At 35.2% G+C, this 27494-nt stretch overlaps 2 protein-coding genes and 1 long non-coding RNA gene across 4 annotated transcripts; 2 read left to right on the forward strand and 1 right to left on the reverse strand.

Annotated features, from left to right (window-relative positions):
- Positions 1-1588: 1588 nt before the first annotated feature.
- On the forward strand, positions 1589-12836 carry LOC106168246 (uncharacterized). 2 transcript variants are annotated; one of them, XM_024076515.2, is made up of 19 exons: positions 1589-1814; positions 4207-4356; positions 4992-5168; positions 6312-6439; positions 6593-6670; positions 6898-7018; positions 7217-7339; positions 7465-7551; positions 7753-7857; positions 8036-8117; positions 8301-8413; positions 8934-9028; positions 9398-9437; positions 10021-10119; positions 10621-10716; positions 11003-11146; positions 11366-11419; positions 12152-12237; positions 12495-12836. In XM_024076515.2, the coding sequence occupies exons 1-19, from the start codon at positions 1659-1661 to the stop codon at positions 12673-12675; spliced, it is 2115 nt and encodes a 704-aa protein (XP_023932283.2). In that variant the 5' UTR covers positions 1589-1658; the 3' UTR covers positions 12676-12836. The 2 variants fall into 2 exon arrangements, with proteins under 2 accessions (XP_023932283.2, XP_013402701.2); XM_013547247.3 differs by lacking the exon at positions 1589-1814 and adding an exon at positions 2649-3004.
- Positions 12837-14041: 1205 nt separating this feature from the next.
- Positions 14042-25181, reverse strand: LOC106168240 (uncharacterized). Its single transcript, XM_087007079.1, has 6 exons — positions 25056-25181; positions 23574-23679; positions 16194-16277; positions 15431-15708; positions 14966-15097; positions 14042-14544 (listed from the first exon to the last, which is right to left on the reverse strand). The coding sequence occupies exons 1-5, from the start codon at positions 25164-25166 to the stop codon at positions 14966-14968; spliced, it is 711 nt and encodes a 236-aa protein (XP_086863205.1). The 5' UTR covers positions 25167-25181; the 3' UTR covers positions 14042-14544.
- On the forward strand, positions 24495-25964 carry LOC147763675 (uncharacterized). Its single transcript, XR_015333273.1, has 2 exons — positions 24495-24894; positions 25836-25964. It is a non-coding gene; the product is annotated as an uncharacterized LOC147763675 (long non-coding RNA).
- Positions 25965-27494: the final 1530 nt, after the last annotated feature.

The following is a 27494-nucleotide window of genomic DNA, read 5'->3' on the forward strand; positions in this document are numbered from 1 at the left end:
ACTAAAACCATTAACTCAGGTATTTTTTATCGTACTTTATTTGGTCATCATTCAGATAATATACTTTCCTTATGTTTTCAATTTCTTAAATCAGATGAAACTTTATGATCGTTGACGGTAAAACGAAATAAAGGAAAATTGAAGCAGTGCATGGTGTTTTGAGAATATCCCCCAAGATTTATCAATTTTAGTCACGACTTCACCAAGACCAACAGCTCCTGTACTATCTGGCCACAGGTTGCGCTAGTAGTCTGTTACAAAATTGTTATGGCTCGTATTTTAATTTTGTATACTGTTTCAGAAGTCCTTGCTCCCTTCAGTTACGAAACTTGTGATTTTTGTTATGGACCTCGTTCGCGAAATCGACTTTTCAAACAAAATTTGCGATCAACACTAACGACAGCCGCTTGGAAGAAAAGCGCCGCTGCTTTCTGAAGAACAGACACGCATTCTTTGAATACCGCAAATGCATGGATCAGGGGCTTTTGGGGGATCCATTACGATTACTGTCAGTTTATATAATATGTATGTGAATGTGTCAGTTTTGGTATATTACTAAATCGTTTTATTTCCCAGGTCGCCTGACGACTGATTTTGTACGTCACTCATGGACGTTTCGTTTTTACTTTAAGTCTAGGTGTGTTTTATATATGGGTGTATTTTTTTCACGCACCGCAACAAAGTCATTTCAAAATGTAGGCCTAACATTGTGGAGATGAAAAACGTAGTGACAGTTACACGATTTTCAGTCATGTCTTACCTGTCGTAAATTATGGGCATTTACGTGGGCTGCTATCCAAGACGGTGAATACATAATGCACGTCAGTGTTTGAAATTATACCTCATAGTCAATAGTCGCCCATCCCTCCTAAGACGGACTCTCGCGTAAAAGAACAGTTATGATACTCGGGCCACGATGGCTTTTAAATAATGACAATAGAGTTTCGTGTGTTTTTGAGAGCGGATGGTGATTTACGCCAACAGACGTACTGTATGTCAAGGTGGATAATTTTAACCACTTTTTTTTCCATAAATAGCACCATGAACTCAATTGTCGCCCCCCTCTGCATAGAGAAAAGACGAACAGTAACGGAGGCATTTTTGTTTGTTATGCTGTTAAATCGCCAAATTGATATGACCCCAAAGAGCTCAATTAAGCCCGTTTGCACGCACACGTGCATACAGGTTAAATTCAGTCTTCCACACCCGCGTCGCATCAAAACCAATTGTCACTCATTTATAACCAATAATTGGTTTTGATTTTTCCCTGGATACTCAGCGTTATTTGCAGAATAGGTGATTGTTTTAAAAGAATATCTAAACAAGAATTGATGTTAATAATGATGGTTCTTAAAAATTCTATACACCCACCTTTTACAAGGGACACAGATTGATTTATTGTTTATCGAATTTTTTATATTGACATTCACAGATATGGCTAATTCATGACAATATTTTGTACTGTCCAACCAGAATTTTGATATGAAATTAATGCCATCGCTCAGTTGGCCTTTTATAGAGTACTACTTTGCATACACCCACCGTTTTAATTCACGACCCTTGAGCTTGGGAAGTAGATCCCTATAAAGCGCCAGCAAGCTGGCCCAGTTTAGTTTGTTAAGTTACACCTCGATGAGCTGCATGTCATAAAATCACATATGTGCTTGACCAAAATGGTGGACTGTGTGTTAGCTAGGCATATATTGTTTGCCTGTTTTTTAGCTTGTTTGGCCACTGATTGCCAAGGAGTTGCTAATTATTACATAGGGACAGGGATCGCCGATGTTACGGGACCAGCGGCAGAAGTCAATATGGTAAACCTTTTCTATTATGTCTTATGTCTATTTTTGTTTTTCCGTGTTTTCAAAAGACAAAATGAAACTAGGCCATTAATATAATACAATTTGTTCACATACTGTTGAAATTTAGACTTAAACTTTGATCAGAAAGAAAGGCATTAGATTACAAGAGTGAAAATTGAAACGCTTTTGACTGACATATATGAGATTGATATTGAACATTTTTGTTGATGTTTGTTTTGCTGGTAACGGGATGATAAAATGAGAAAAGTAACTTTTTCTTTAATCTAAGTTGGTTTGATTCCGACTTTCTCTGACTGATGTTTTACTGTTAGGTTAATGATCTATATGATACATTTATAGCGTTAGTGAAATATTTAATAAGTGCCAAACGATCCAAAAACAAAACACTACATGGTTTTGAATTTATGAGTTTTTACGTCTATTAGTATCACCCGAAAGTATACGTATTGCTTTTAGGAATGGAAGATATATTAATAAAAACGTTGGGATATTTTGCATAACTTGTTTTTTAAATCAGCATAATATTTGCGGAGTTTTCAGTGATAATCATATTCAAATCCTTAAACTGAATGTAAATTAAAATCATGTACATTTCAAATTGTGTACAAAATTCCCCTTTTTGGAAACAAAGAGATAAGCTTTCCTCATAAGGATGTGGATGTCGATTTAGTCCTTACAAATAGAATATAATGGATATATTTGAATATGATTTATTTAGCATTTACAACACGAGTCGTGCACTCAGTAGACGATGAGTAGTTGTAACTGACTTATCCCACGGCTGACGCTTCGAAAAACAGGATGAATGTAACGAAGAGTATGAAAATACAGTGGAGCGTGTAAGTGAAATACAGGTTGAATTATCCTATTGTTCGAAGCGCCGGCTGTAGATAAGTTAAGAGAAGTGTTCTACGGAGGTCCATCCGCCCACCATTTAACTAGCCCCGAAAAAGTGCCAGCTGGTTGACCCGGTTTAGATGTTTACATTGCACATTTAAGAGATACGTGTCTATGTCATAGAATCACTTATACTGGTATAATTGACCGAAATGGTGGACCGTGTATCAGCCTGGAAAATCATTTTTCTTTTTTATTTGGTCACTGGCTGCTATGGAGTTGCTTATTATTACATAGGGTCAGGGATCGCTGATGTTACGGGACCAGCAGCAGAAGTCAATATGGTAAACCTTTTTTTGGAGTTTTTTTTTTTGTTTTGTTTTGCGTTAATTTGTAATTCTACTTTCAGAAAAAAAATAAAATAAAGGTTTTAATAGTTCTGTGCAAATAGTGTGAGAATTCGGCTGTGGTAGTAATGGTTAGGGGTGGTGTGTGTGTGTGTGTGGGGGGGGGGGGTCGGCTGTTTCTTTCGCCGTGTGTATGCCTAAATTCTGTTAAGTAATTAATATTCTAATTATTCTAGACCAAGACTTAACTGAGTTGTTTTCATTTGCGATACACTAATTTTTAAACCACAAATTGACCTTATTCGCTTTTACTGGACTCATGAGGGTGGCCGTTACCATAGGCAGAGTAATAATATACAATTAAAAACATTAACATCCTTTCTTAGTCCGAGTTCTCTCAAAGAGACTAATATTTTTTGCAATGGGGGTGAATTTTCGCCGGTTCCTCAACACATGTTGTATGTGCCCGCTGTTATATTTTCGCCTAAGCTCAATAGTGCGGATTATTATAATTGTCTAACGCTTTTTCTTAAACTTAACGAAAAAGAGCCAGGGAAGAATGCATTATAAATAAGGAATAAGCAGAAAAGAAACACTGAGAGATCATGCATTTGTCTTTTAGAAAAAGAATTTGATGGAATATTTCTATTCTATTATTTTGTATTATTGATCTTTTGATTTATTTACTTACATGATGACACCCTACCAACCTTTTCGGCCTGATCCGCATCCCTCGTTTTTGTCTGCAAGTGATTAAGCAAAAAGACTCACCTGGTTTGTCCAAACTATTGTCCGGTAATAGACGCGGGAAAGTATAGTTTTTTCAGTGTGTTTAACTTATCAAAAATGTTACTGATATGACCAAATGGTAAGTCAGAAGGTGTGGTAAATGGATCTTATTCCGTCTGTCATATTTGTCAGTGAGGTGGGACTAAACTTTTTTAGTCATTTTGACTACGTTTTTTTTTCGACTCAGTGAAATATCTCTCGACCCCCTTAGGTTCCCCCCCCCCCTTTTTTCTTTTCAAAAAGATGAGGAAAACCACAAAATGATGTCACGTATCGGGAAATTTCGTTCGTTTACTGGACTTATTTCTTCTCTTTCTTTTATAAGCAACATATGATATCCAGTTTCAACACACGTGGAAAAAAAAAACGTAGTCGTTCAATTGTCATAATAATTGTGTCGTTGATTTTAGATGGGGTATGCCAATCCATCCCAAAAAAGCCATGGGATCCATATGCGACTGTATAGCAGGGCATTTATTATTGCTGACGCTGCTAAGACGTCCAGGGTAGTCTTCGTCAATGTTGATGCATGTATGATATCTGATATTATGAAAAAGAAGGTAAAGTTTATAAAAAATATCCACGAAAAATATTTTGTGTTAAAACAGTGCTAAGTACTCTCAACCAATATCATTTTCTGTGATAATTTGGACTATTTTAATTTAATAGGGTAGAGTTGGCTCTCCAGCGTGTTGCACAGTGTACTACACTTCTTAATATTTGTAGTTGCATTATTGTAATTCAAAATATCTCGATTATTTTCACAATTGTAGTTCATTTTTAAAGTTTATCAATATTGCGGAATGCAATGTAGAATAGATTTTTGTCTTCGATAAATATTACACAGATTATGGACCGTTCGTGCAACATGGAAATGAGATAAACAAAAAAGATCTGCCGTCCGTCATTGTCATTTTCCTGTAACAATTTGCCAAATTTGAAAAATAAAAGGATGATACACATAAAGCCAAAAAAAAAAAAAAAAGAACAGTATTATATCACTTGGTGATTATTCTATTTTGATTTTATTTTTATCAATCTATTAATCAATTTATTTCGTATGATTCTATTCGCGTAAAAGCGCGATTTTGGGGCAGAAATTACAATCCAGTTATCAAAAATGATGACATATTGTTTGAGACATAATTATAGACTATATATATATATATATATATATATATATATATATATTTAGGTTGCTAATAAGCTGAAGACTCTCTACAATGGTCTTTATGATGAAAGCAATGTCTGCGTGAGTGGAACCCATACTCACTCTGGTCCTGGGGGATATCACCGGTATGTGTTGTTTGATGTCACATCCCTTGGCTTTGTGGAGGAAAGTTTGGATCCCCTTGTTGATGGAATAGTGAAGGTAAGACTTACGTACCATAAGGGTATAGGTAGAGCTACTAGAGGGATTTGCCACGCCCTTCAACCGCCGTCTGTTTAAATATAGCAGTCCCCCTACCGTTATCCCGTTATCCTGTTGCGCTTGTTGTATTTTGTCAGCATTTGTATTCTTTCTCTTTGTTTTAGTTATAGTATTAACGAAGAAATCAATTAAATATCTACGTCCACCGAAATGCATGTGTACGTCATGTAACAAGTACAGTTGAAAGAGAACCCTTCAAGCTCTTTTTGGAATATTCACTAGAACTGCATGTATACTCATTTGTGTAAAGTCTTTACCACGATACGGTTCTATAGTCCCACGGTTCATTGGCCGAAAAAATATGGTTATTTTAAAGTTTACTGTTTTGAAATCCAACGTCGGTTTTAAGAATTTTATACACCAAAATATTAATATCTGGAAATTTCAACGCCCCTTTCGTAATCATCAAGGTAGACCCTACACTGTAGTGTATCCAAAATGACATTTTTAAGTCCGGTTTTGAGATCTAAGTTTTTGATGTTCGAGTCAATCTTGTAATGAAGGCGGGTAGTTGTTGTCATGATAGTGAAAATTAAAATTTTAAGTTCAGAAATAGGTTTAAAACGCATTTTTTTTCAGGATTTTTGGATGGGGTTACTTGTGATTAACGGCAAATTTTTAGACTTTCCAGAAAAACCATTCATTTATATAAACGTCAAACGTGCATTGTATACGTTGAAACACCTTATCTTGAAGAAAGTTGGAACAAATAAGAGAATCTTTGGACCATTTATTCCCTGGACTTTTCAGTCGTCAAGCCAATGAACTTTTATTCCTATTTTTTTAACAAGCAAAAATGTTATATTTTCATATTTGTAGGATCAATGAAACCTTCTGATTAATGAATCCCAGGACTGTTGAAGCAAAAATAACTTTTGAATTTTGATTTTTTCTTGACATTGCTGTTCTGCCAAAGTAAAATTTTGAGAGCTTTTGTTATTTATTATAAACCTACCAAGGAAAAAAGATTCCCCTTTTTAAATAATTTTAACAAGTGGGAATAAAAACTTAAAGAGTCAGGCAATGTGTTATCTTTTTGATCATGATAATTCAATCACAAAATATAAGTCAATTTAATTATAGAGTATCCAAAATGCCCACAACAACATGGTTGCAGGAAATATTTACATTAACACAGGAGTACTTCTGAACAGCAACATCAACCGCAGCCCTACTGCATACCTGAATAACCCACCAGGAGAGAAGGCAAAGTAAGTACAAAAATATAACAGAAAATTTCAAGAGTTCATATTTCACATTATTTCATATTTTTAAAAACAGTATGGTATATAAGAATATAGCATTTGTTCCTGAAATTTTTTATACTTTTCATATTGATTTTTTTTTCAATATGAATTTTATAGATACAACTACAATGTGGACAAGGACATGACCGTTTTGAAATTTGTGGATGCAAATGGCCAGCCTCTTGGTATGATCAGGTCCGTATATCACATTTAATGATATTTTCTTTATTACAGTTACTACTGTAGGGTTTTATTCCTTGATAACAAAAAAAAAAAAAAAAAACAATCAAATGGTGGAGTGTTTTGTATCTTGGTAAACCCTCAATCCTTACAGATCTTGTCTTATCAAAAATAATATCTGATTCTGTGTATTATTTTAATCATAAAGAGATATGCAAACACTCCTAACACTGTATTTTCAGCTGGTTTGCTGTTCATTGCACCAGTATGAACAACACCAATGGTTATATAAGTGGAGATAACAAAGGATATGCAGCACAGCTGTTTGAAAGAGAAATGAACCCAGGGAGTCTGCCAGGAGAGGTAAATCTGGGACATTTGGTTGTTATGTCACTTATATTTGGACACTGTATCTGAAAGTTGAATATAGTTTTTTTTAATTTGTCAAAATAAAAAAATCAAAAGACATAAAAAAGAAAAGGACAATGCTACAAAAAGAAATACAATTACAAAATTATTATTATTTTTTACATGATTAAATGGGTTGCACTGTTTGGTTAGGGGAAGTTCATAGCAGCCTTTGCCCAGAGTAATGAAGGTGATGTGTCTCCAAACACCAAAGGAGCACACTGTATTGATACAGGGAAACCATGTGACGTCTCAACCAGCACATGCAATGGAAAGGTATGGGACACGTTTCCATATGTCTTATTGAATACCACTGAATTAACTACTCACATATTTAATCTTTATTTGAATATGTATTCCTGCATGACAAATATACAGAACTATTTTCTGAATATCTTCAGCCTGAGCTTTGTGTTGCATCAGGTCCAGGGAAGGACATGTATGAAAGCACAAAGATTATTGGAAAAAAACAGTACAAGAAAGCGAAAGTAAGTTAAATATGCCAATCTCCTTTTTTTAATTACTTTGTGAGATTTCAAGTATTTTTAACCATAATGTAATTTTTGTATTACTTTGCATTTAAAAAAACGTTTTCTAATATTGTAACCATAATGTAATTTTAACATACTTGAAGAAATATAAAAACCATGATGTGTAGTTTGTGCATAATATTTAATATTTTTTCACAGGAATTATTTGATAGTGCGAACACTCTTCTGACTGGTCCAGTGGACTACAGGCATCAGTTTGTGGACATGTCCAACCAGAAAGTCCAAATTGATGCCACTCATTATGTAAGTTTATGTATATATTGAGTATAAAAATTGTTTGTACTGTTTACAAAAGTAGTGTTTACATTTATTTCCACATCTCGTTATACAAAATAATTATAGAAACAATGTCACTTGAACAGTTGTGGTGTGATATTTGCTACCCTTTGTACAAACATAGTTCACAGTAGATTATTTTCAGGCCACTACTTGCCCCCCAGCTATGGGATATAGTTTTGCTGCAGGAACCACTGATGGGCCAGGCTCGTTTGACTTCACACAAGGTATGGAGTCTTTAAAAGTGTATTCTTCTTTTGAATTAGTCATTTCAATTTTCATAAAAACACACACACACACACACACACACACACACACACACATATAAAGGTATACAGCTGAGATTTCTGGTAAGATGTATGCCATCAATAATCTTTTAAAAATTAAAAAAAAAACTTATTTATTTGAAGGTACTACCACTGGTAACCCATTCTGGAACTTCGTGCGTAACATTTTATCTAAACCCAGCCGAGCACAAATCCAGTGCCAGCACCCTAAGCCTATCCTCTTGAACACAGGGGAGGTATGTAAATGCATTCTCTGAGTGACTTGTTAATGTTCAAAACATTATGGTATCCTAATGCAAAAATGCTACATGGTTAATTTGAATATATCTCTAATGCAATTTTGGTTTTTCCAGTTGTTTTCCTCAAAATCTTATTTGTATTGACCAACTTGAGTCAGAATTCTAAAATGATAAAGGTACATAGTATTTTTGTTTACATCCCTTTACTTACTCGACCCTGATGATTCCCTGTGTTGCTACTCCACCTCTGGTAAAAACTAATTCTTAATTTCAAAAATAATTGTAAATACCTGGACCCAAAAATGGCAACTATTTTGATTTATCATAAAAAAATGATGAGAATAAGAAACAGTGCTGGAGAGGATCAACACAGGTGCAGGGGAATATCAATGTGGATAATATCATTACTTTTGGTAGGGGGAATAATGATGTGGAGAAGTAAAGTGAGGGGGACTAACATTGTGAGACAAAAGGGGTAGATGCCTTATTTTTGAAAATTTAATGGACTTTTCATCAGATGTCCTTCCCATATCCATGGCAACCAAGTGTAGTTCCCACTCAGATTCTGAGGATTGGGGAGCTGATGATACTAGCAGTTCCTGGAGAATTTAGGTAACTTATATTCAGTAGGGATGTGTATTTCTCTAGATAATTTGTGAAATTCTACTGAAAACGCAATATATGAAAAAAGCAAAAAAGTTAATAAACTATCCTGGCTTCTTTATTGAGTTTCAGTCAAGTGCATGGTGGTGCATAAACTCCTATATTCTGAGCCATGATTATGACATACCAGTACATGTACATGAATATATCTGAAAAAATAAAGAATGTTTGTTTCAGTAACATGTATCTACTTCAGTAGAGGTTAGTAATGCTCTATATTTTTGCAATGCTTGTTAATGAAATAGATTATGTGATGTTGCTTTTTTTACCTTATATCAGATTAAGGATATTATCCTTATTCCTCCATTAATCTTTCAGTACAATGGCAGGTAGAAGATTGCGAAATGCTGTCACTGAGGTATGGTTTATTTGTATTAAGATGATAACTTGTAAAAAAATAATTATATCATGCAAAAGAGAACGGGTTCTTAAAATTATATTTTAGGTACATGACACAGTTCATTGTAAATGATGCTGTCTCATGTTCAAATTTCTTGTGTATTTTATTTAACACAGACAGTATTCCTGTTGAGGTAGATAAATTAGTTAGTATTTCCCCCCTCCCTCCCCCAATAAAAAAATTGTGAAGAGAATTGTGTTATTCAAAAACCACAGAACTGTGACAAATTACTTGATAATATCCATATATATATATATATATATATATATATATATATATATATATATATATATATCAATTAATATTATTAAATGTCACACAGCAATGTTTGCATCAGGGTCATAAGGTGATGAGAGATCAAGCAAACTTGTGAATTATTTCTCAAGATATGATCCCACATGGCTGTGGTGCATAACGATATTTAGTACATTGAAACTTGGGAGTATGTTAATATTAAAGATTTATCAGACATTTTGATACAGTTTTGTCTTCACATACTGTAAATATATGACATTTTTGTATGGTTTGTTCAAAATTTTAGATTGCCATCCAGCAAGGTCTCCCCTCCAACACTAAAACTGTTGTTGCTGGACTATCTAATAGTTATGCAGATTATGTTGTCACATATGAGGAATATCAGGTAAGCCTGTTAAATTATTCAAAAAAATCAATTTACATGTATGAATTTTCAGACATTGGCAAAAATTTCAGATTTGAATATCATGATATCATGGATATAATTTTACTGAAAAGTATGCCAGTTTTTTTTTTTTTTTTTACATCTAACAGCCAATAAACTTTGAAAGGGTTAGGCAAGGATAATTGAATTTAGAATACGGTTGCCTGTCATTGGGCGTTGCAAATGGGTAACATTGGGAGCATTCACATTTTTCATTTTTGTCAGCATAAAAAAAAAATACAGGCTTAGATAAAATGTGGGCAGAGAGTTACTCATGTAAATTCTTTAAAAGTGTAATGTTTTTATTTATATGGCTGTGTTGAAATGATGTTAACATGCATGATTACAATATTTTCCCTATGTTGACTACTGAAAAGCATTTGAAAAAAATGGACAGCACATAGAATTTACCAGGCTTGAATAAATATTAACATGAAATTTGTTTTGGTCTTTGTTATTCAGATTCAGAGATATGAAGGTGCATCTACCATATATGGCCCCCATACCTTACTGGCATTTATTCAGAAGTTTAAGGGACTGACAACAGCAATGGCCCAGGTGAGAAAAAAATCCACAAAGAATGCAAATAATTAAATAACTCTTCAGGAATTCTAAGATTTGTATTTAAATTATCTTTACATGTGGCATTGAATTCTGAGTGTGCATTAACCTTACCATGTGTAATTATGTACATGCTTATACGTGTATATAAATACATGTAGCTTGAATTTTTTCAGCTTAACCAATAGATACCACATTTGAAAATGAAAGTATACAGTAGCCTTTGAAACTTTGAAATCTTGTTTTACTTGGTCATAATCCTTATTTTTCTTCTCATTTTAAGGGCTCTACATTGTCATCTGGTCCTAGTACTCCAAACTTTCCATCAAAACTGATTTCCTTTCTTACCCCTGTTCTTCATGATAGTCCCCCACTTTTTAGAAGTTTTGGTGATGTAATCAAGCAACCAAAATCCAAATACATCCAGGTAATTACTTTTTGTTATTCAGATCTCTTTTTTTTTTCATAATTGAATGTACTCAGAAAAGAATTTATTTTTTGTTTTTTATTGGCATACATGTAGTTGAACTGATACATTGTTTTGTACAGCATAATTGATATCTTATAGATTTGATATTGATATTTTTCTATTTTTGATACTATATATTCCCTAAAAGATGAGAAAAATTATTTATCAATATTGTAGGGAGATGTAGTAAAAGTGTCGTTTATCAGTGCAAACCCCAGGAACAATGTAATGGTAAGGATAACTAAAAAAGCACACAGAGTACAGACCTCTGGCAAGGCAAATCCTTTTTCTTTAACGTTTATCATATTTATATAAATCAGTCAATCAATTAATTAACTCAACTTTTTATTAATTATAGCTTCATGAATTTTATTAGTGGTGGACTGATTATAAACTAATAAATAAACTAATAAATCAGTCATTTACTCTATCACCACCCAAATATAGCTCATTTTGGACCTATCCTTATTCAAATTTTTTTATCAAAATCCCTTCATAACTGTTTGCCTAATGTTGCTAACAGTCAAACAGATGTTATTAATTAATCATCAACAAAATCTAATTGTTTGCTACTTGGTTCATTCCTGACAGTTAAAAAAATTAATTAACAGATCATCAGTAAATCATTTTAAGTTAGCCCATTTCTAACATATCCTGAAGATTTCAAAATCCATCCATAACTTTTTTCAATATTATGAGGATGGTGACAAACAGACAAGCAAAAAGACAAATGGGGGTAAAAACATAACCTCTTCAGTGGAGGTTGTGAAAAGTGAAAAAAAATTAGAAGAGAAAAACATTTTATGGTGTATTGTAAAGTAGATTTTCGATATACAAATGAGAGGCAATGGAGCAGCATATTTTAAAAGTGAAACAGTATTGTGCAAGTTTAAATAGGACAACTTGTCGCTTTTCCTTAATACATGGCTTTGGTTGTGAATACATGTATGTTGGGGATTTCAGAGTGGTAAGAGTTTCCTCACAGTGGAGAAGAAACAGAGTAATGGAAGCTGGAAAACTGTGTTCACTGATGCTGATTGGGAAACTAGGTAATCAAGTTACAAATTCATTATAATAATAATAATAATTTATTTAGCACTAAAATGTTTCAGTACATTTTGCATATATATTTAGACCTATTATCACACCTATTATTTTGAAAATAAAACTTGAAAACTTGTCATTTTCACAATCTTCAAAGTAAAATAACCTTGCAGTGATATAATTTCAAGATAATTCTAAATAATATACATTTAGGGTAAATGTGGAAATATACAAATGAAATATAATTTCAATATTTTTACAGTTATTATTGGAAGCGCACATCTACCTTACTGGCGCTGAGTGTTTCTGAGATTTCATGGAAAATACCAGACCAGCAACCAAAAGGCACTTACCGAATTCGCCATTTTGGAACAGCAAAGAAAATGATTACTGGTTCCTTGAAATCATTTGTGGGGTCAACTAGAGCATTCCAGGTTGTCTAACCAGCTTTTTTTAAGTAAAGGGATTTTCAGACCTATTTGAATTTCCAATACTGGATATTGGGTCATAAGCATGTTTAAATGAAGCAATGAAATTATAAGTAGTAAACTAATTACCAGATTTTACAATTTTAAAATTTTACAATTTCCTTCAAATTAAATAAAACACAGATTCTCATTATGATCAGTCTAACCAGGAAAACACGCTTTTTTTCTCACTAACCTTTATGTTGCATTCGGTATTCTGAAGCATTTTTATTCCAAAACTATGTACATGTACATGTATAATACCATAGGTTTTTTAATTCTAAAATTTTTTACGTTATGGGAAAAAATTCAAGAAAATGTATCATTCACCAGGTTTTTAATCTAAAACAGGGTTACAACATGTATAAAAACAAACAAATAATAAAAAATGCAACATGTAATAGGTAACTGAAAATATTTCTTATATACGTTTGACTAGAATACTTCATGCTGAATTTGGTCAGGCTGCACCTGGGGCGGACGATTTTCTTTGGTTGCTAAAATGCGTTGCAGTTGCAAAATGCGGCTTTACAACCCTCTTCTTTGATCTTAAAACGTGGATTTGCCTATGCACGAACGTTTTGTTCCGTGTTTGCCGCTTTTTAGTTGCATACCTAGTAATCAGTAGTACAGAAAAAGTTGGTGACAATTGGCAGACAAGTGCAGAATTACCAAAAAAAAAAAAAAAAATTAAACGAAAGATTGACGCATTTTACGGGTGTTCTTACTTTATGTATCTGCTTTTTCTCGTGCCAATATCTTATCCCCTATACTTTTTTCACAAATTTTAAATCTCAGACTCAAAAACCTGGACCAGGGTTTTTCTGAAGTGGATTTCTTCTCCTTAGCCATAACATATTCCGGATTTTTGGCGTCGGAGACCCGCTCTAACCGCAGCCTCTCAGCTTAAGCATTTCTAGGACCACCACGGACAGGTCGGCATGCAACTTACTTGACAAACCCTGATTGGGTCCGTGGGCGTCACCGAGATAAGATGAGTGTACCTAAGTGACGTCAGTAACAATCCTCAGCGTCCATTGGCTGAGCATTGCACCACAGAGAGAACTGACGAATAAAATCTTATTTGAATGAATAATTTACGCGTTTTACGGACGTTTTTTTCACTCGACATTAATTTTTTTCTTTAAGGGCCTTTCTGTGTCAGTACCTAATCTCCTTGCCTTTATTTTCACGGAATTATATTATACCCTCAGATTCTAAAACCCTTTTAATCTTTGAGAGGCATACGTTTGTTTACTCAAACCTCTTGACACAATTAAAAACTTTTAACTATTACTTTGCAGTGAAGGCAAGGAAGTTCGTCCATGAAATAACACAACAATTGAACCTTAAATGTTTATTTAAAGCAAAAGTGCACAAAAAAGAAATTAAATGATATATGTATATAATTGTAATTGAACCTCCCAATTAATTTTGTGGGCGTTTTCTTGATTCCGTCCAATTTGTTTGCCTACATTGTGGACCAACATACCGGAATTCACATTACAAACTGTCTCAAAGCAACATCAACCTGTATGACAAATACCACACAAAATTCTGCTAAATACTTCTACACAAAGTCAAATATTTAGACTGGAAAAAGGTAAGAACTTCTTGAACTTCATCGTTCAGCAACTGTGCCGAAAGTCTGCTCTGTGTAGAATAACTCAAAATGAATGAGAAAACGTCAAATAAAAGAAGCGCTGCAGTCCCGCCATAGTACCCGCTGTGGTTGGATAATCGTTGTCCAGTTCCGTTAAAGCTCTCTCTGTCCGAAGTCCGATGTGGCTGACCATGATTCTTGATTCTGTCCACCTTACATTTTCCATTCACGGGAGGGAGTGACTGTAAAAAAGGATCTTTTAAGTTATTTAAAAAGAAATTGGGGAATTATTAATTTTATTGTTTGATTCTCTTCATAGATTAAAACCACTAGCTAGGCTACAAGGCACATTTAACCACTGGTATCTATTTTATCTATATAAAATAGATTGTTTTAATCTGATAACAGTTCATCCAAGGGTTCACCCTATACCCTTCATAGCCCCTTTTTCAAAATATACCACGTTATAATAGGATTAATGATAATGTTTATTGGAACAAGCACAATGGTTGCAAAGACAACGGCCTAGCGTGTAAATTTTAATTTAAATGTTATGCATTAAAAGGTAGGTTAAGTTGCACGGATCACTGCATAAGTATTAAATAGACATTCGTAATTTGATATTGGTGACAAAGAGAGCCTCTATTTTCCAAGTCTCCTCACCTAGTCGTTCGATTTGTCGCCGTCGTTGTCACCACATGGTCCGGCTGTATTACCGATCCACCTTGGTTCAGCAACGGTTATTTTCACACAGCGACCAGGGCCAATAGTAATGTCAACTTGCTGGACAGGGCACTTAACAAAATATATCCAAAGGGTAATTAATAGGGATGATTCACACACACACACACACACACACACACACACACAAAGAAAAATATCTTAAGTTCAAAGATCACATAGAGTAATATTTGCCAGAGATTTGGGCATTAAAAAGTTTGAAACACTTTTTTTGCATTAGCGTCACGATATATTTATTTTCACTGCTATTGCTAGTAAAACATTTCATTTATCGAAAAGAAACGCTGACATAACAGAAACAATTTCCCTTCTTGTTTGCTTTACGTTTTCTATTTATTGGTGCGCTTATTTTTGTCTATTCCTTTGTGATAAATGTGGAAAACTTACATCGAATACTTGTACTGGACCGAGGTGTGAAACTGAAGCCATGTCAACCGAGTCCACGTGGTCAGTTCCATCAACCAATCTGCAAGTGAAACTCACTGTTAGAAGTTTCGTCCTTGGTCCACCCTTATGAAACTCTGTGAGGGCTGTAACCATCCAGCCAGGCGGGTTATTCACGTTATCTTTTGCAAGAACATGCCACTTACCGGGAACCAAGTTAACAGGTCCCCTCTTTCCATCAAAAGTTATGAAGTGCGGGTCCCCACAAACAGTGCAGTTATCTGTAGGAAATAAATAAACAAGTGTCAGTAACACATTTTATGAATACATTTTCAAACAACATGGCATGTACAAGGGTATCTAATGTGTTAACATAAATCTCAGTAAAACTAATTGGTCGTAATTGAATCTTAAAAGATGCATACTTACGCAGGGATAATAAAAGCTGTTACCATCTTATAGAAAAAAGAAAATTCATCAAATTTTCATTTCCCCTTAATCAACCAGACACACATTATCTTTGAAAAATATCCTTCCCGACCAGGAATTCCTGAGTAGTGGGGAGTTCATTAAAACTTTTTATGATAAATGCATTGTGCAGATTGACTGAGCAAAATGCATACAGCGTTGAAGGTACATATAGTTTTTTATATTTGTTGTTTTTTAACAACAATGATATATTAGAATGACAGTTGGATTAGATTTCAAATAATGTCTACAAAATGCTAGTTTTTCTGTCTTGCTACATGAAAAACGTGACACTCACCTGTTGCAATAAACCCTTGGCTACTGCCTTTACCAAGCACTGCCATCAAAATGAGAACTACCGGTACATAGGTCTGCATGGTCCCTGTAATGGTTATAATCAGTTGTTACTGTCAGAATGAAAGTGTTGTCTATCTAGACCCAAGCATGCTCCGTAGATATATACAGGGTATATATATATACACACACGGACACCCACACACCCACAGAAGGTGTATCTGGTAAAACGTGATTGGTGACTTGGGTCTTAGTATTTGATTTAGATCATTAGAATGATAGATTGACAGATGACGTTTTGCGGTTATATTTATTTGAATACGACGTACATTCTATAGGAAGGGAACACACTTTTACAGTTCAAGAAAAAGAAACATTTTAAAATGGTCATTAAAGTTTTCATTGAAAGGGAAGAAGAAAATATTATTTCGGTAAGTAAAAACAACAAACTATTCACCATGACCCCGACGTATTGAAAATAATATCATGATGGACATGACAAAACCTCTTACGCTCGGACTAGATATAAGACTGTCAGTTTTATTGTCCCATACTCATACTCATGGATATTTATACGGGGAACGTGGACAAGATTTTTCATTTACAAATGTCCAAACAGAAATTTCATTGGATTTTCAATTTTATTTTAAAATACCTTCACCGTCTCCCAGTAAGGCAACGAATTTTTAAAAAATGTATCATTACCCTGCCTGCCCGCTACCATTTACACGTAATTATTGTGTTTCTTGATATTTAGACGACTAAACGTTGGAAGTTGGGGCAATAACATCAAATGGACCAGTTTATGTTACAATACAACAAATCAATTCTACACTGAGACACATTACATATGGACAGATTGGACTGATGAATTACAAGATGTGTGTTTATTGTATGCTTGGTTTCAAAGATTTCTGTAATGTCACATCAGCTAGAAATAATCGCAAAAAAAAAGCAATTTGACCACACCTCAAAATTTTCTAAAGTACAATTAACGTTTGTTTAAACTGATTATTTTTGCGAAAGGCCCGTTTTGTGGTAAGGACTGGGGGCTTAAAAATGGCTGCTTCCCAATAGTCTTAGAACTGACGATAATTGACAGCCAGCAAGAGACTTTTTTTACACCACAGAAAATACTAGTTCTTTCTTGTTGCAACAGGTGATATCAGCAGATGGCGTGGGATTCATCTGCATGCACAACTGCGTAGACAAAAATGTAGTTATTTATTCTTTATCTATTCTCCATCTATAAAGTGTATACAAATCTTATAAAAATAAATAATAAATAATAACAAAGCAGATGTGTAAATATGTAGCTGTTGTCCATCTATTTTACCTCTATATCTTTGGTAAAGCTGTATACAACCCTTAAAAAAGAAAAGAAAACAAAGATGCAATACACATAAAAGAATGCTTATACTTAAATTGACTGAATTGTTGGGCATGAAGTAGCCCCTGTAATTGTGATTAGGCTGGGTAATATGAAGTACCATTCAAATATTGTCAAAGGCGATGATCTTAAAGCAACAAATAGGCCCCCAACAAGAATTTACTCAAATGTTTCAACATATCTAAATATCTAACTGTACTGTTTGAAATATAATTTGAATGATTCAAATGTAAAAACTTAAAATGGAATATCTATCGCTAACAAAGATGATGTCTGTCACTTCCTGGGTTGATTTGGGTCCTTCATAATATTGGCATACCAATATATGATAAACGCTGCTTCATCTCTAAACAAAAATATTTGTTTTTAAGTGATTTTAAAGAAGGTATTTGATTTTGAAATTCTCAGTGTCTAAATGTCAACATCGCAAAAGTTCAGTTTAGTTACTCAATGAGATGAAACTGTAAATTTCATTTACAACAAGTTTCCATCTTTCAGATTCAAAATTCAAAATTAAGCACTAATACATGTTTTTCTCCCAATTTTATTACCAGGGTTTTTCAATCAGCAAATACAAAATGGCTGACGAAGGCAATTTTACTGTACACTGTACTAGTATAGAACTCACAGATGAATACTTTATTTTACTTCATTTATTTATTTGTTTATTTTTTTTTTTGGGGGGGGGGGGTTAGTTTCACTTTGTCTACTGATATTGGGGTGTTAGAGAGGGGGAGAGTGAGATGTCGACTCTACATATGTGTGTCTGGGGAGGGGGTGGGCCATGTACATGATTGAAGCATCTGCAACCATGCAAATTCTGAATTCTGACTACATGAACGTTTACATGATACCAATGAACCTTGGTCACCCGGTTAGACAGAAGGACCAAAATTTAGGGGACTCCCTTCTGGCCTGCTAATCTAAGCTGCTAATGATGCCCAGATATGTTTCAAAATGTTTCCTCTGGAGTAAAATTTCACTCATTTTGGTCAAATCCATGATAAAAGAATGAAATGACAGGACAATCGGGGAACATCATTCTGATTTACGATTTTAGGAACCCAGCACGCACGTTAAATAAAGTTGAACCCTTTTTTATCACAAAGCTTCACTCAGCAAATATGAAACGGTAGACGAGGACAACATTACTTTATATATTTGGAAATTGTTTTGTTTTATCTTTAAAGAAGCTGAAATAAAATATTCTTAAAAGAGTGAAATTCAACTTCTGAAAAAAATTTTTTCCGTTATTATGCATGTCGTTTACTCAAAGGTTAATAAATAAATAAATAAATAAATAAATAAATAAATAAATAAATATATGAATGAATAAAGTAACAGTGCTAGGAAGGATACCCGTTGCAAAATCCTATGTTTCCAGATGAATTTATTATTTTTTTCTAATTTTGCTATTCAGAAATAAAATTGTGCAAACTATAAAATACAATAGAAATTCTAAAAACTGTCATAAAATGCTTTTATAAAAAATCAAAATGACAGAGCAACATTTTGGAGATGTTTTGCTCTTGCAAAGAGCACGATATCTTCAAATATTTAAGTGGAATTAAAATTAAAGCTTCAGGATATACATATTGCAAAGCAAGAGTGGAGCTATTCTAAATTAACTTGAATGAAAGGAATCCAACGCATAACCTGGAAAACTAATTTCCACTTGTGGTCACAGAGCCATATAATATCACCTGATGGTGTGGTTTAATCTCCATGCAAAGCTGTGTTAATAAAAGCTGTCATGATAATATTTTAAATTTAAATTTCTGTATAATAGCTTAATTCTACCCTCTACCAGGGTGGCAGATATTATAGGCACATTTCAAAAACACCGATATTGACAAGGGGTCAAATAATAATAATAATATAGGAAAAGTCTTTTTTCTTTTTTGTTTGAAATCAGTTATAATTAATACTGCTCTCTAATGTGATCCTTCTGGCAAAATCTGCAGATCGGGCGGAGGGTTGAAGCCTCACAAAAGATTCTGCTCCTGATGAACAATGTCTTCATCGTTTGTGATGTACTACCGTGGCATGATCACATATACTACCCGAATTTTGCCCTCATGTAAAAATTTGGGTTATTTGGTGGAATGTGGGGTTGGAATGTTTTTTCCTTTCGTGACGACAAAGACAGTTTTGATGTTAAATTTGTTTCTTCAGATGACACTAAATACTTTAAGCATTTGCATCCATATGCTTTTCTCAGTTAATCTGTTCACGTGTACATTTTTTTACACAACATGTATATGCCAGTTGCTCAAGTGCAAATGGTGAGAACTGAAGTACAGTAAAAGTCCTTAAGAGTGGAATGCAACTTCTGAAAATAAATTATTTCTGTAATTATGCATTTGCATGACTTTTAATCAAAAGAAAATAAACTACAGTGCTAGGAAGGATGCACGTTGCAACATTCTATGTTTTCAGATGTATTTTAATTTTGCTATTCAGAAATACTGGCTAAAATTGTGCAAACAAAGAAATACAATAGACATTTCAAACACTGTCAAAAGGCTTTTTAAAAAGAATCAAAATTGAAGACCAATATTTTGGAGATGTTTTGATATTGCAAAGAGCAGGATATCTCCAAATATTTTAACGGAATCAAAATAAAGGTTTCAGGATATACATATAGAAAAGCAAAAATGGAGCCAATTTAATTTAATTTGAATGAAAGGAATCCAAACATAACCGTGAAAACTATTTTTCACTTGTGTTCACAGAGTCATATAATACCAGCTGATGGTGTGGTTTAATTTTCATGCAAATCTGTGTAAAGGAGAATTCTCATGATAATATTTTTGTATGATAGCTGAAATCTGGGCTGCAAGTCTCAAGGATACTGTGTACATACCTCAAAAATACAAAGATACACAGTATGTCGTAAGTTGAGGACTGAGAGGAGGCTTAAAAAACCGTTGCTCGCCGATAAGGCCAGAGTTTCCAACGATTGCCAGTCAGTGACAGTTTTCATTGTTACAGCATGTTCCACCTTACTACACCTATCTGTTTCTCATTTTTTGCCGCTTTTCGATGAAAGCAGCGGGTGTTGTGGATTTCTAGCATAACCTACCCTATAGGCCTATCTATATAGTGTATACAGAGTAAACACATTTGAAAAATAAAAAAAATGGAATAAAAAACAGCGACTAAAGATGCAGATTCTACGAAATTTAGGTGAATAAATTTAATATTAAAGATAAAAAGTTATCTGAACAACTTTTCGCAACTATTCTCAGTAAGTACAAGATGCTAGTGTGACACTGGCAGAGAGCCTCAGATTATGATAGCATATGACACAACACATATTTCACTAAGGTATCAGAAACAGTGAAGTTAAAACTAGGTTGGGTAACGTAATGGTCAATTAATTTTTTTTTTTTTTTTTTTTTTTTTGTCTTTGAGGGCCTTGGGGCTGATCTGGGATTTTGAAGAGAGTCCCAGCAAGAGTTCAACTGAAAATTTTCAGTGTGACCAAACTTCCACGTTTTGCCTTCATATTGCGTCGTGATCCCAATGCAAACATAAAACATTAATGTCACTGTGGCGGCATGCAAACTACAGTGTGGTCGCTTTCATACTCGATCGCAGAGATTAGCTTTTTTTAATAAGTTTAATTGCGCTACTGAAGATATATATATATATATATATGATTCATGCACATCTGTGACCCAGCATAAAATTTTGCAACCTACACGTAACTGTAGGGCGACGTTTTCTCATTAAGAGGGGGGGGGGGTATCTCGGAAGGCCCTGGTGTCCAACAAGGGTATATTGAGAGCCAGTTACACGACACAGCTCTGCTCCCAGTTGGTATAAGGTGGATTTACCCAAATACCTGAACCCGCTAGAAGTGTTTACTCTCCTTCTTTGATTGTGAATTCATCTACTGGGTGATGGATGAGGCAGAAGAGAAACGGTAGGCAACTGGAAGAAAGGATTGATGTTCGAAAGACTGAAAATGATGCGATGATTCTGTAAAAAGATGCTGATTTTGAAAAAGTCGTAGATAATAGATATGGCATTTATGTTATTTGTAATGAGAAGAAACATGGGACTGGTAGAAATAGTTGCAGATTCAGAAGATCTTGGGTTAAGCATATACAAATTATGTCTGAAATATTTTTATGACATAATACCTGATAAACCCTAAATCTCAGTTCACTAGTTTAACACGATTTTTTTGCTATGTATTTCACCAAAGAAAAAACTTCTACCGTTATATTCCCCCTCCCGTGCCTCAGTAAAAAGCAATTTCATCTGGAACCTGGGTTGGGAAAAAACACCGATATTGACAAGGGGCCAAATAATAATATAGGAAGAGGCCTTTTTCTTTTTTTGATTGCAATCAGTTATAATTAAGACCCCATTCCCGTAGATTTTAGATCGATCTATCCCTGTGGGGAGTCTCACTAGATTACTGTCAGCTTAGCCAGCTTAAGCGTCTGTCCCGCCTACTAAAAGCTGTAAGGGGGTAATTAACTAAGGTGCGCGCTCGGCTGACTACAATTTAGCGTGGACCCCCAGGGAGTTCGGTCGATCTAAATCTAAATCTCTGGATCAATCTAAATCTCTGGGAATGCACCCTAAGACTGCTCTCAGATGCGATTCTTGTGGCAAAATCTGCAGATCGGGCGGAGGATGGAAGCCTCATAAAAAATTCTGCTCCTGATGAACAATGTCTTCATCGTTTGCGATTGACTACCAGCACATAATTAAATCACATACTACCTGACTTTTGCCCTCATGTAATAATTTAGGTTATTTGAAGGAGTGTGGGTTGGAATACTTTTTTCTTTCATGCCGACAAAGACCGTTTTGATGTTACATTTGTTTCTTCAGATGACACTAAATACTTTAACCATTTGCATCCATATGCTTTTCTCGGTTAGTCTGTTCACGTGTACATTATTTTACACAAATTGTATATGCCAGTCGTTCATGTGCAAAGAGTGAGAATTGAAGTACAGTAAAAGTCCTTAATAGTGAAAAGCAACTTCTGAAAATAAATTATTTCTGTAATTATGCACTTGCATGGCTTTTACTCAAAAGAAAATAAACTACAGTGCTAGGAAGGATGCACGTTTCAACATTCTATGTTTTCAGATGTATTTTAATTTTGCTATTCAGAAATACTGGCTAAGATTGTACAAACTATGAAATACAATAGACATTTCAGACACTGTCAAAAATGCTTTTCGAAAAGAAGCAAAATTGGAGCAATTTTGAATTAATTTGAAGGAAAGGAATCCAAACATAACCGTGAAAACTAATTTCCACTTGTGTTCACAGAGTCATATAATGCCAACTGATGGTGTGGTTTAATTTTCATGCAAAGATGTGTAAATGAAAGCTCTCAAGATAAATATTTTACATTTAAATTTCTGTATAATAGCTGTAACCTGGGGTGCAAGACTCACGCATACTGTGTACATACCTTAAAAATACAAAGATACACAGTTGTGTATGCCTTTAGTCGCCAATAATTTAGTATTTATTGTTGCTATATGAAAGGAGAGGAAGAAATCATTTGCTCGGTTCCATCTTTGGTTGGTGTTGGTGGCAAGAGCGGGAGTCACCATGTGTTGCTCGAGCAGGTAAATGGTAAATTACTGAGATGGATACTTGAGCGAGGTTGGCAATTATTGAAGGTGGGGTCAATAAAGACGCCATAGAGGACTGGGGGGGGGGTGGCGATGGTAGGTGACGGTTATGTGTACAGGCACATCTGTGTCTGTTTTGATCTCACGGCAGTTCGACTAAGGCTTCAACCAAGACCATTTTAAAGTCTTTCTTTCTTTCTTCTTTTCCAGGTGGCCAAACCATTAGTAATGTATAAATTTAACAATATAACACAGGATTATTAGTCCCATGGAATGCCACATAACTAATATATTGCTAATTCCACTTGAATCCGAAATTGATATCAACTGAATGCTATAGTAATTTGATATTGGTGACAAAGTATATTTGTATCCTCACCTAATCGTTCGATGTTTTGCCGTTGTTGTCGCCACATACTCCAGCTGTCGCCAGTGGCGGATTTAGAGGGGGGATTGGGGGGGTCCCGCCCCCCCCCCTTCAATTTCTGAAAAATATATCACACCAATATTCTTGAAATTAGAATTTTGACTAGCTAAATCATAGTTCTAAACCGTACAAAAGGACACTGCTCTCCAGAAAACCAAAAAAAAATTTGGGGCCTTGAGCAGGCCTCAAACCCCACACCAAGGGGGCGATGGTCGGCTTCGCATCCGAGGTCTGTCGTTCCGGACCCCCCCCCTTCAAATAATCCTGGATCCGCCCCTGTTAACAGTCTGATTGGTAAATAAGTCAGTCGACAAAATAAGTAAAGAGACCAAGCGTGTTTTTCAGTAGTCATACTAGAACCCACCAAACTGTATTCGGTCAATTGTTACATGTACTCATTCATATGAACCTTGGCGTTTCATCAAGGGCCTGACCACATGAAAGACCCGTCAAAAATCTGGTGCAAGTTGATATATATATATATATATATATATATATATATATATATATATAAGACAATGAGAAATTCAAAATGATATGATTCATACATCATTGACGTCTCGCGTCTTTGTTAGCGTTAAAAACCTTAACTTCTGATTCCATGAATGGCAAACGTGGGCTTGATGCTGAAAATTTGATTTTAGTCAACAGGCCAATTCCCCTAACTGAGCAAAATGTATCGTAGCATGGCAGTAGACCTTATCGATTTGTGTGTGTGTGTGTGTGTGTGTGTAAAGTAAGACACCCAAGAATGCTGATTTTTCAGAATAATTTTCACATAGGGTAACAGGTGTAACAGAAATGGAAGTCCTAGGAATGGAAGTCCGGGCTCTTATATGATTAGAACAGGTTATGGTTAATTGGAGTATTGGGGATAGTATATGGACGAATGTCACCGGTACAAAGTAATGGGAAGCGGACTACGGTTCCTGGCGGACTCCCATTCCTGTTACACCTGGGCTGCATGTGTAGTAGGCCCAGTTAGACACTTCTGGACTTGTAGAGTATCGTATGTGACATTGAATATTTGCACGACTTTGAGCATATGAAGTATCACCGCCAGGCTTATTTAACATTCGTGAACAGTTTCAGTAACAACCTCTCACCTAAAATGAGCCATACCTGTTGTTATTTGCATAACAACAAGTTGTTCATCGTAGTGCGAGCTGTCTAACCGAATACTCACTTGGCAGTTAGACAGAGTCGGGTGTAGAAGCAACAGTATGTGTGGTGCAGTCAGAAGGTCGAGCTTTTATAAGGCGTGGAAGCAAATGTATATTGTGAGTATCACTATTTCTTCACCACAGCCATTAAATACTTAAGGCGCAAAAGAATGAGAAAAATATTTACGGCAAATATTTATGACATGAATCCTTTTACTATATTTCCTTTGTTACTTGTATATCACTGAGAATGGTAGAAAATATTACTTACAGTGCATTGGGACTCCAAATGTTCAGGATAAACGGGGCATTCATCTGATTTTTGATGATAAACTAAGTTTGCTTGAAATCCTCTGCACTTTGCAACCCTCTGTTTGAACATTTTGTGTGCCCCGGCCTTGACAATTAATTTTGAATATGTTGACCTAATTTAAAATGTCGTGTGTGTTTAAATTTAAGTATAACCATCCAAATTAATTAATTTTATGATGCTTGTCACCGTTCTGAGCTTCTGATCCAAGGATTTCGAGTGCTCATTGCACAATGATTGACAGATACATGTTTTACACAGCCTGTCGTCTCCATTGTGCCGTGTTTTGTCCATCCATTACGCGGTTCACTGTATGAAAACTTACTATATATGTGCAATAAATTTGTTATAATTTTCGAAGAGAAGTTGTAAATGATCTCTTTCTCTGAGATGCAGCAACATATACTACAACACGTGTTATAACTTTTAATATCAAGAGGAATATATTAACGGTCGTAGCAATAACCTCACCCACCCTGCAAATGAAACGGGTTGTGCTATCAATTTTACTTTTATAACAAGAGGCCTCAAGTAGTTATATCATTAACTAATTCCAGATCATAATTTTGGTTTTACGCTAGCTGAACCTGAACATTAGACTAGTTGATAAACGCGCACGCCATTCCATTTATATGCGCCCTCTGCCCTGTGATATTGCATGCATTATTAGAATTAATTATCATTATTGTACAGAGCCTGTCTGTTTACTTCAAAATTGTAAACATTATTTTATCTTTTCAGGAGCTCAACGAGATTCTGGACAGCATCCGCCTGAAAGCAACCTATGAAGTCTAGCCTTTGTTTCACACACAGGAACCCACGCTCCTTCGTATATCTATTATATGAAAACTCAATAAAAAACTTTTGTAATTTTGTTTTTCACTTTGTTATGAAGTTATTATGATAAGGATAGTAGTAATCATAATGGGAAAAGGGTTATTTTTAGTGTTTGACGACTTTCAAATTCAATCTGATCTGTAAACAATGTCAGTGTTTTTGTGGTTGGCGGTTTTTATGTGGTACCTAAATTTTAAATAGTTGTAAAATAACCAGTATTTTCTAAATTACCCCTCCAAGCTGTTTTAGCGCACGGAAATAAAATATCTAAAATGGTTTCCAACAACCTACATTTTACAGTTAAAATTTATATAAATTTACAATTCTGGTTTATAAAAAATTCACGAGATTTTTGTTCTATGGCATATGGAACTAATTCGTTTGGATATAATTTTTTCTATATTTTCTTATATGGGGAGGGTCCAATTTTAACGGGTTTTGGCTTTTGCTATCGTGAATCGTTTTAATTTGGCGGCTTGTTCTACGTATAAATACTTTATTTGATATTTGAACATAATAATGAAAAGGTGGGATGATTCTGATGTAAGCTTAAATCAAGTTTTTTTTTAATGGATCAGCTGAAATTGGCCAAAAATTTTTATTTCCGAGGGTAAAACAGAATAATCTTTTCAGTTCCTGTTCTCTGAACCAAATCGGGATAATAACAAGACTTGCCCCACCTGTCACCCCTCCTGACGCAATGGACTCGCCCCACCTGTCACCCCTCCTGACGCAATGGACTCGCCCCACCTGTCACCCCTTCTAATGAAATGGACTCGCCCCACCTGTCACCCCTCCTGACACAATGGACTCGCCCCACCTGTCACCCCTCCTGACGCAATGCACTCGCCCCACCTGTCACCCCTTTTATGCAGTGGACTCGCCCCACCTGTCACCCCTCCTGACGCAATGGACTCGCCCCACCTGTCACCCCTTTTATGCAGTGGACTCACCCCACCTGTCACCCCTCCTGACGCATTGGACTCGCCCCACCTGTCACCCCTTTTATGCAATGGTCTCGCCCCACCTGTCACCCCTCCTGATGCAATGGACTCGCCCCACCTGTAACCCCTTTTATGCAATGGACTCGCCCCACCTGTCACCCCTTCTAATGAAATGGACTAGCCCCACATAACACCCCTTTATTTGGAATCGAGTCGCCCCACCTGACATCCCTCAGATGGAGTGGACTCGACTAAACCCCTCCAATTGAAAGGATTCCCCCAACTTGTCTATCAGATTACCGTGGCGTGCTATTCAGCCTTACTTGCTTCAGTCAAGTCTTCACTGCTAAACCTTTTCACTACTCCTGTGCTAGCTGACCTTGTAAGCAATTCATTAGAATGAATTTTCTAAAATGAAGATTAAACAATCCATTAATTCATCACGAACGTCAATCAACTATCAGGATTACTTGAAAACACCTTTTTAATAATTTTGATAAATCTTATTACATAATTGAAGTCTATTTTTATAGTTTTTTTTTAAAGCATTTTATCATGTCGATCGGTAATATCGGGTAGGTACCGACTGCCCGTGGGTTCTAAAATCCTCATTGCCCTA

This window comes from Lingula anatina, chromosome 2 (genome assembly GCF_051362555.1).
Source record: "Lingula anatina isolate TDL-2025a chromosome 2, LinAna3.0, whole genome shotgun sequence".
Taxonomy (NCBI): domain Eukaryota; kingdom Metazoa; phylum Brachiopoda; class Lingulata; order Lingulida; family Lingulidae; genus Lingula; species Lingula anatina.

Excerpts from the sequence above, each read along its gene's own strand:
- LOC106168246 (XM_024076515.2), top strand. The coding sequence starts at position 1,659 with ATGTGCTTGACCAAAATGGTGGACTGTGTGTTAGCTAGGCATATATTG. Across the intron at positions 7,340-7,464 it reads CCAGCACATGCAATGGAAAG|CCTGAGCTTTGTGTTGCATC; the intron begins GTATGGGACACG and ends GAATATCTTCAG. Across the intron at positions 10,717-11,002 it reads TGACAACAGCAATGGCCCAG|GGCTCTACATTGTCATCTGG; the intron begins GTGAGAAAAAAA and ends TCTCATTTTAAG.
- LOC106168240 (XM_087007079.1), bottom strand. The coding sequence starts at position 25,166 with ATGTTCAAACAGAGGGTTGCAAAGTGCAGAGGATTTCAAGCAAACTTA. Across the intron at positions 16,278-23,573 it reads GCAAAACATCGAACGATTAG|GGACCATGCAGACCTATGTA; the intron begins GTGAGGATACAA and ends TAACCATTACAG. Across the intron at positions 15,098-15,430 it reads GTCCAGTACAAGTATTCGAT|TGCCCTGTCCAGCAAGTTGA; the intron begins GTAAGTTTTCCA and ends TATTTTGTTAAG.